Source organism: Teleopsis dalmanni, chromosome 2 (genome assembly GCF_002237135.1).
Source record: "Teleopsis dalmanni isolate 2A chromosome 2, ASM223713v2, whole genome shotgun sequence".
In the NCBI taxonomy this organism is placed as follows: domain Eukaryota; kingdom Metazoa; phylum Arthropoda; class Insecta; order Diptera; family Diopsidae; genus Teleopsis; species Teleopsis dalmanni.
Genome location: NC_051847.1, coordinates 192,940,471 through 192,950,256, shown reverse-complemented (window position 1 = coordinate 192,950,256; position 9,786 = coordinate 192,940,471). Strand labels below are relative to the sequence as shown.

General features: G+C 28.0%; 1 protein-coding gene across 1 annotated transcript in view; it reads right to left on the bottom strand.

Moving 5' to 3' along the window:
• Positions 1–1,577: 1,577 nt before the first annotated feature.
• The window catches only part of LOC119676463 (cytochrome P450 4c3-like), a 12,499-nt gene continuing 4,290 nt past the window's right edge, over positions 1,578–9,786 (bottom strand). The window contains exons 2-5 of the mRNA XM_038087703.1: positions 9,569–9,728; positions 7,922–7,991; positions 1,986–2,551; positions 1,578–1,918 (exon numbers count right to left, since the gene is read on the bottom strand). Of these exons, the coding sequence (XP_037943631.1) occupies positions 1,578–1,918; positions 1,986–2,551; positions 7,922–7,991; positions 9,569–9,728 (1,137 nt within the window). The remainder of the gene's footprint in view (positions 1,919–1,985; positions 2,552–7,921; positions 7,992–9,568; positions 9,729–9,786) is intronic.

Here is a 9,786-nt window from a genome sequence, read left to right as displayed (position 1 = left end):
TAAATTTCCCACAAGAGAAACTACCAAAAATTTTAAATATTTGTCATACGTGTAATATGTGTTTTATATGAAAACAAACTATTTTATATGCATAAATCAGCTTATGCCAGTGGAAACTACCAAATCTTAATTTCATTAACACAAGTAGTTTTAGCTGCAGGGGAAATATAATATTAATTATTATTAAAATAATAAAAATTAAAATATTAATTATATTTTCTAAAATCATCTAAATAAAATAATTGTTGTTAAAGGCAGAAATTAGTGAGTTAAAGAGATAATTAGAAACAGAAGTTGTTTTACACTCAGTGACGGTCTCAGAACTACCAGCGCCCTAAGCGAGATTACTATGGCACCTTCGATCTTCTATCAAAATCATAGTTGTTATGAACTGCCTAGTAAGATCTAAAGTGTCTTGTAACTTTGTGAAGTACTGTTTACGTACACAAGCCAAAAATATTAAGAAAGGTTTATAATTTTAATGCGATTGGAAGTAAAAAGACTTAAAAAGAAAATACTTTGTACTGAAAATTAAGTTGGCTCTAACCGAATAGAAGTTATTAAGCATTTTGATTGCAGATTGGAAAATCTCTTTTTTTTTGTATTTACTAATACCAAATAGTAGCTTCTAGCCCAGTATTCGTTTTATATCCCAAATTAAAACTTGGCAGTTCCAAAGAATTCTCATATTCTGTTAGATAGGAACGATATTCTTTTTCCACAAAACGATCAGTGTCGTTGACTGACTGAGTCAGTAATCTCAGTTCCCTTATACTAAGCACGGACGTCTCTTTGAAATTAAAGTAAGAGAGCCAACTTTTGATTTTAACAGTAACTGGTGTTTCGGAAGTAAGTATGTATTAGAAACTTAATATAATGAAGTTAAATGCAATTGAACAGCTTTTTAAGCTTTGCTAAACATTTATGTTGGTTTTTATGCCTTTGGTTTTTTGTAGGGTAACTCAATAGGCCAAAACGTAAATTCTTAGGTTCACCACTATAACCTGTTCTAACCTAAATACACCACAAACTTAATCATTTTCTCAAATATGTTCAATTAATTAATTTAATTAAATAATTTGTATTAAGTGAAATAGTGTCTGTAGTCATAACTACATAAAAATTAAATATTAAATTTAATATTTATTTTTAATATGAGAATAAGTGGCATTTTTCTCAGATTTTTTTCTATCTACCCACAAGAAATAAAAGTTTTATTTATAAAAGTTAATTTATTAGAAATGGTTCATCTTACACATAAAGATATAAAAGTATCTTACAGCTAAGTATTAAAAATATTTACATTGACTTACAAATTAAGTAACATTTGGTATCTGTTCATAGAGAACAATAAACTAATTCTCAGAGCAATTTGACGATTCTCAGATTGAAATCACTGCAGGCGACTAACTGTTAATTATTACTGCTATTGTGTTTTATTTTCAAATAAATTTGAAAAAACAAAAACAAACTATCTTAAAAGAAACTAAACTAAACTTAAATAAAATATAAACTTAAGAATAAGATTTTTGCAAGCATCGGACAAATTCGCACGTTCAACTAAACTTCATTCAAAATTATACGCGTTTTGTGATTTTAACACGTAATCCGTCCTTGGGTCGCAAAATTAATTCACCCAAAAGTGTTAAATCTTCACGTCGGTCTACGGCTTCAATTTTATATTTACGCAAAACACTTGATAGCACGGCCTTCTCTTCCAATATGGCGAATTTTTGTCCAATGCAATTACGTGGTCCAGCGCTGAAAGGTATATAAGCGAATGGATGGCGTCCAGCACAATTTTCAGGCAAGAAATTATCAGGATTAAATTGTTCAGGTTTGGGGAACACTTTTGGATTGCGGTGCAACATATAAGTCATGATAATAGCAGTTGTGCCAGCTGGTATCAAGTAGTCACCTTTAAAATATTAAGAAAATGATAAAGTAAAATTTAGTTTAATTTAAAAAACTTAAAAACAACTTACCGATTTTAACATCTTCACCAACGGAACGAGCCATCATAGGTACACTTGGGAAGAGACGTAAGGCATCCTTGATACAACACTCTAAGTAACGCATGTCCATAAGATTTTTCATAGTAGCTGGTGTTTCCCTATCATCACCGAAAATTGAGTCCAATTCTTCCACAACACGTTCTTGATATTCTGGATGTGAACCGAGTAAAAAGAGAGTCCACGAAATCGCAGCTGAAGTGGTATCGTGACCTTCAAACATAAATGTATCAACTTCTTCTCTTATATCCTCATTAGAGAGTACAGTGCCTTCTTTCGATGCGTCAATCAATAAATCCAAGAAAGCCAAACGTTTCTTCTTGCCCAAATCATCGTAGGCGTCAGGTACATTATTATTCACATTGTTATTCAGAATATTATCAGCTAATTCCGCTTTACGCTCACGTATGACCATATTCGAGAATCCGTGCAAAGTGTTCACGTAGCTCTGGTGACGCTTATAGTCCTCAGTCCAACGAAAGATGGAATCGAATTGTAACCACAATTTCGACTGACGACTCTGCACAATTTCACCAATGCTGTTTGCATGAAAAAAAAAATAAATAAAAAATATTTAAAATTATTTAATTGAATTTATCTGAGTAGTTATTTTTGTTAATGGTTGAAGAGTTTTTTTTTTTTTTGTTGGCGGTAAATATATTTTATTTGTGCATTTATACATGAGTGCACTTAATTGTATCTACGCATTTATTGCATACTAATGTGTGAGGTGTGAGTGTGTGTGTGTGTGTGTTCACTCGATGTTTGACATCTTAATCTTGCTCATATTTTTCACATGAATGCCTTGCACCCTCAGTTTATATAATAGGAGTATGTGCTGCGCTGTCAGTATTGACAGCTCTGATATTAAACTTTCGTCTACAGTGACAACTCATTTTCATCGAAGTTCAGATTACAACCACGAACATGGAAGAAAAATGATTTAAAAGTGATTTTTATTCTTTACTTTTGGTAGTGCAGAAGAGAAAAATAGAGTAAGGGTTAGCTTTAGTTTTAAAAATGACCCAACTCGACTTCAATGTATAACTCTGCTATTTATTTTATATTAATTTATATAAAAATTAATTAAGAGGTTTTTCGAACAGTAGTGAACTACAACAACAAAAATTTATTTTTATATTATTTTAATTAATTTAATTTTTGGCTGACAATACAGCTGTTTCGAGTATTGCCAAACACACATTATCAGTGGTCTTGAAAATAATTCTTGTATGTAATAATTTGTAAATAGTTTTTTAAGACTGCAAGTACAAGAAATCAAACTCGTGTCATGCCAAAAAAAATTAATATTAAAAATAATAGTGTATAAAAAATTTTTAAGAATAATGTATAAAACAGAGGTAGTATCTCTTAACAGCTTCTGAATAGATAAGTATCCCTTTAATGACTGCAAGCTTATTATTTAAAATATATTTGTAAGAATACCATTGATTGTATATTTAGAAAGCTGTAGAAAGCTTAAAACTTGACCTTAAAAACAAAACATATTCCAATACGACGCTCATCCTAATAATGAGGATTGTGAGAATGATGAGATTATCCTGCAGGAAATGGAGATTTTTTAAAAAATCACAACTGGTTTGTTTTAAATAATAATAATAAATTTCACACTCTCTATATACTCTATCTAGATATATGACATTCAGTGATGAGCTAACATAATTCGTAATATTATCACTAAAAAATCTTGGGATAATTATAATAAAATATTGAAAATTCGCTAATTATGACCACCGTAAAGATCTACTATTGATCTACTGCTGATCTACCATTGGAATCAACCAACCACCCACCCAATGAAATACACAATATCGTGCTACGCGTTCTGTTAAGTCTAACGTTATATGCTGCTTCAAATTTGGCAGGGCACGAACTCAATACTTAGGTCCTGTAGTCTCAAAAAATAATTTAAGAATAATTAAATATATCTTGGTAATACTTAAAACACAGTTATATGGTTAGTTAAAATTTCAATTGATTAATAATTAATAAAAATTTTGTTGTTGTGATTTACTACTATGCAAAATACCTCTCTATTAAGTAACATGGTTTCTTTCGTCATAATTGACTTTAAAAATAGAATTTAATAATTAAAAATGTTTTCGATATGCAAAGGAATATATAGCACCTTTGAAAAAAAAAGTGAATTTTTTATTTTAGATCGATCCAGGTAAAGTCGTATCATCTCACACCTAAATAAAAAAATTGATCCAACAATAGAACAAATTTCTAAAAATCACATCTTTATCTACTTATTTGGATACAAATATACCTAATCTGGAGAATTAGCAAAGAATAAATGAAATATATTAAAAATTTTATTTTTTGGTTAATTAAGTCTTTTTGTTGGTATTTTTTGTTAATTTCGTTTTTTTTTGATTTTAAAAATAATATCTTAATTAAAATATATTAAAAGCTTTAGTTTATAAGCTATATATACATTATTTGTATATGTATATTTTTGCAGTATTTTCTGCATCTATAATAGATTGTATTTATTTATATATTTAATAGATTGTACCTGGCTTTTTTAGTCGACATTGAACCAGTTCACGAAGTTAATTCATTATAAATCATTGCAAAGATAAAAAACTCTTAGTTACTTAATGATTTCTACGTGCTTTATATATATCAAAAGGGAAAATATTATATTAACGGAACAAACCATATAATTATAAACAAATGATTAATTATTTTACAAGTAAAAAAAGTAAAGCTTGAAATATTTCAAAATTTCAATACAATTGAATTTTTAATTAATTTCTCAAAAATGTTTAACTTATGTTATTTAAATAATTTTTTTATTTTATTTTATTGTTTATATTTAATTCAATTAGTATTACATTCACTGCAATTACACTTTCAATTACTTCCGCACAGTTTCGAATATTTTTTTTATTTTTTTATTATTTTTTTTTTGATGAATTTATTTATTTTTAAACTGTTTTTCACACAAAGTGACAGGTTTTTAAACAATTGATTGTTTTGTTTTAAAAATGAAACCTTTGTCTTGAATACAAATAAATTTTAAATTATTTATTTATATATTTTAATATAAATATTTATTCCATATATGAGAAATATACTGTATTCAGAATTTATTACCTGTATTTATTTATTATTATTTTAGATATTTATTATATACATTTCTAACATTACCTTCATTTATTTTATTGTATATTTAATTCTTTTTTATTAATATATTATATATATAAAGATATCATATATTGGTATATATTATATATTTTTTTGTTGATTTTGTAAGTTCTTCTGCCTTAACCTATCTTAGAAATAGTTTCATAATAGTTTGAAGTCTTAGTTTAAATGAAACTAATATAAGCCAAAAAATCCAATATTGCACTCAATATTGAAAAAAATATCTTCGAAATTAGATAAGTCCTATTTAAGATCAATTATCAAATAATGGATGTCTTCTTTTTGATATTAAAGAAGTTCGATTGGTTGTCCAGAGATTAATCATTATCGAAATCTTATTTTTATCGAATTAAACTAAATAAGTCCTATCTAAAATCAATTATCAAATAATTAATGTCCTCTTTCTGATATTAAAAAAGTTCCGTTGGTTGTCCAGAGGTAAATCATTTTCGAAGTCTTATTTTTATCGAATTACACCAGATAAGTCCTATCTAAGATCAATTATCAAATAATTGATATATTTTGTCTGACATTAAAGAAATTCCATTGGTTATCCAGGGGTTAATTATTTTCGAAATATTATTTTTATCCAATTAAACTAGATAAGTCCTATCTAAGATTAATTATCAAATAATTGATATTTTTCATCTCATATTAAAGAAATTCCATTGGTTATCCAGAGGTTATATTATATTATATTTATGGGTAATAAAAATCGCGAAAATATTTTATTTTTTAATAAAATGGACACACTTAGTCTTGATATCGGGGAGATATTTAAAAACGGGTGAAGTTAAAGGGAATATGTTCCTGATAAGAGGATGTAGTGGTAGTCCATCTGGACCTTGCTAGTCCAGATAAAGTGACTTTATTTTAAATAGCGAAAATATTTTGTCTCTTTAATAAAAGTGGCAGACTTAGTGTTGATATCGGAGACACATTTAAGAATAGGAGTAGCTAAAGGGAATATGTGTCTTCTTGCAAATGCTTTGCGTTCACAAAAATAACCCTTTCCTCTTCTTCTTTTGACCCACTGTCAAAACAGTAGTCGTCTAAAAACGCACTATATTGTATGGCCTGCCTACACATGAGACAGTGTACGGCAATTGTGTTGCACTGTGAGTGAGAGTAATTATTTAATAATAATTAAATTTGTTTGTTGTGTAGAATACAAACTATTGTATATTGTCTTCACAGAAATAGTCTTCTCTATATCCAAAAAATTTCAATAAAATTATAATCATTTTAATTTAAGTAAAATAAACAATAAAGTCATTGCATAAAAAATTTGAAAGCTTATAAAATTAATTAAAAATCTTAGAATTATTTTCAAATAATTGAAGTGAATGAAAATTGGTAGCTGTGACGAATTTTCTGAATCTTTTTTTTCAAATTATGTTAGTATCTGGGCAGAATATTCAGTAGGTGATACAAACAATGTACAGTGAAGGTCTTAATAAAACTATAAAAATCCATTGACTTTAATTATTACAACGTTTATGTTTGATAGTTATTTTGGATTGTGTTACAATGAACTCTACGGAAACCTTGAATGCAGCTTCTTTATCTTGAGATAAAGTAAGATGTTAAGTAGTATAAATAACCCCGCAATTCTTTTGAAAATTTTTAAGGTTTTATCTCATGGAACATGTTGAAGATAATTTAAAATGATAATTAACAATTGTCATAAATACAAGTAATAGAAAATAAAAGTAAAAATCATTAGAAATACATAAGCAATGATATTTTTTATTGCTTCAACCAATCGCTTAGGTTGAAATCTTTATATTATCAAAAAACCTTAGAAAAAGAATGTTTATTTATATATAGTATATAGTATAAGTAGAACACTTGACGATTGCCTCCTTAGGGGCATAGTTATAAGTACTTCGCTGGTTTGAACTTTGTTCATGAACTTCACTCTGAAGTATCTTGATACTAAAGTACTAATAATGAGTACTTAACTTCGGACGTGAGTGACAATTTCTATGGCCAGCGTGATGAATGTTGTTTTACGATTTTAAAGCAAAGTACGTATTGGAATTGTATTTCAAAGCAAAATATTTAGAGGCAGTGGTAAAATTTAGAAATTATATTAGTAGTGTAATTAGTTGTACTAGTATCAGCAATAGGTTGTAAACATTTCATAAGGGAAGTGTCTTAGTACTTAAAGCTAATTGACATCAAACAATAATTTCATTATCTCAAAATATTTATACAATATATTAAGCTATATCATACTTTTGAGAAATCACTTTAATGGGTACTTAATATTCACTATTCATACACTGAGTTTTATTTTCTAATTAAGTAGCACTCCCACACAATCTGTCTGTATTTGAAAACCGTTAATTTTCAAATCGCTTTTATTTTACATACAATGAGTATGATTTTCCTGAAACTAGAAGAATACTTGAAAATTATGCCTGCCTATTTATTTTAATAATTATTAGCACTAATCACAGTAGAGTTTGTCTTAGGTAAAGCTATAATTTTATTACTTATTTATAAATAAGTAATAAAATATAAATTAAATTTAATAATTTTTCATATTGACAATAGCACATTTTATTGAGGCGCCGAAGCATGAAGCTGTGAATTTGTGAATCTGCCTCTCATTGTTTTTAGCTAATAATTGTTTAAATATGTATTACTTAATTAACCTATAAAATTAAGCTATTATGCATATACTTGCAATTATAATATATATGAAAATATTAAATTTTTATTACCCATAAACGGCTTTAACATAGTCCGAGTCGCTGTTACTTTGCGCATGTATATTTCTGCCCATAGCAGTTTCTGAAAAATAATTAATACATAAATACAAATAAAATAAAATTTAATTATAAATGTAAATAAATAAATTGCAACACACAGCGGAAGCTACTGGGATAAGTTAACATATTCTATTGATAGGTATTTAATAAATCAATAAAATTATAATAATATTAAGTCCACGTGAATTACTTTACATTGTACTTCGACTTTTGAACCTAATGAAAGTGTAAATATTTGCAAAATAAATAAAATTAAATTTTATCATTTAAATTTATTTATTTTTAGTAAATGAAACTTAAGTAGGTAAAAGCAAATACTTAGAAATAAATATATTGAATGTTATTTATATCCAAATAAAAATAGAACGAAATACCTATACATACTAGACTTCGGCAACTTCGTTATACTTCCATATATGCCAAGCGACTAATATCTCAATTAAGAGATTGAAAAAAATAGACCTTACAGAAGACAGCTGAAGTAAGCAGATATATCACACCAAGACAAAGGACAAAGTTAATCACCTGCGGCAGTAGCGGTTCCTGGACGCAGATCACACTGATGGAAGTTTTAAATGACTAATAAATGACTCTACCTAGAAGTAATACTAAGGTAGTCTTCGGGTAGGACAAGGTCTCTAGGAATGAGGGGAAGTGGTTTAGTTCATGCGAGTCGGGCACTCACTTTCCAGAACGCCGGATTGTGTTCAGTGCGTAGGCATTCCACTACTCCTCCTCCGCAAACAAATCAAAAAAATAAAAATATCTCAATTAACCAAATCATGAGAGAAGCAGGCAACAGAATAAGATTTAGAGAAATCGTTGAGGTCCTATGCTCCACTAGGAGAGAATGACACCAGTAAGTAGTTAAGTAACATCTCAATTACATAAATACAGTGCAACAATACAGAAACAATGAACATATATTTATTATTATTCTTTTGTCACGATAATATGATATGTAGTTAGTATGTTAGTACAATGCGAGTGCTTATATATCTCGTCTAACAACCGATTATTTGAACATTTAAAAAATCGAATTCTTGTGTGATCCATCATACACTTCTGATTTCGCACCCAATAATTTTTTCTTGCTCCCGAATGTCAAGAACACTCGTAAATTGCATGGACAATGATTTTTGACGGCGAAAGAAACCGTTGTTACATTTAAAAAGATGTCTGAAGCAGATTGGAAAAAATGCTTTGACAAATGGTTCGAACGCATGCAAAAGTGTTTTAATCATAATGGAGAATACTTTGAGAAACAATAAAACAAATCAGAATTTTTTCATTATTACCCTCAAAGTGTAAATAGAGACCCTCGTATTTAAAACTCTATAATCACTTGGATGTATTCACTGCATTCGAAATCCATTCATTTGATTCCTATTCAAAAATATAAACAACACCAACACAAACGACAACTACGTCTGTGTTTCATTATTTCATACACTTTCATATTCAAGCATTCACTCATTCAAAATCCATTCATTCGCTTTCTATTCACATATCAAATACTAAATTTATTTACATACATTTATATAACTTAAATAAATACATATAGCAATTAGTTTATACATATATAAATAATGAACTTACCACAAACAATATCTAATGTGCATAAAGTTACATATGGAAATACGTTGAAGGCTTTCGAGTTAAGTTCTTTTTCCAATTTACGGCTTAATATTGCGCTTTGTTCATTGAAAACATCAATGAAATCATCCAAAATTTTGAAGTGAAAGGCTGGAGTTAAAATCTGTAATATAAAAAATAGTATAAAATAGTTACCAGGAATTGTGTAATTTTAATTTCAA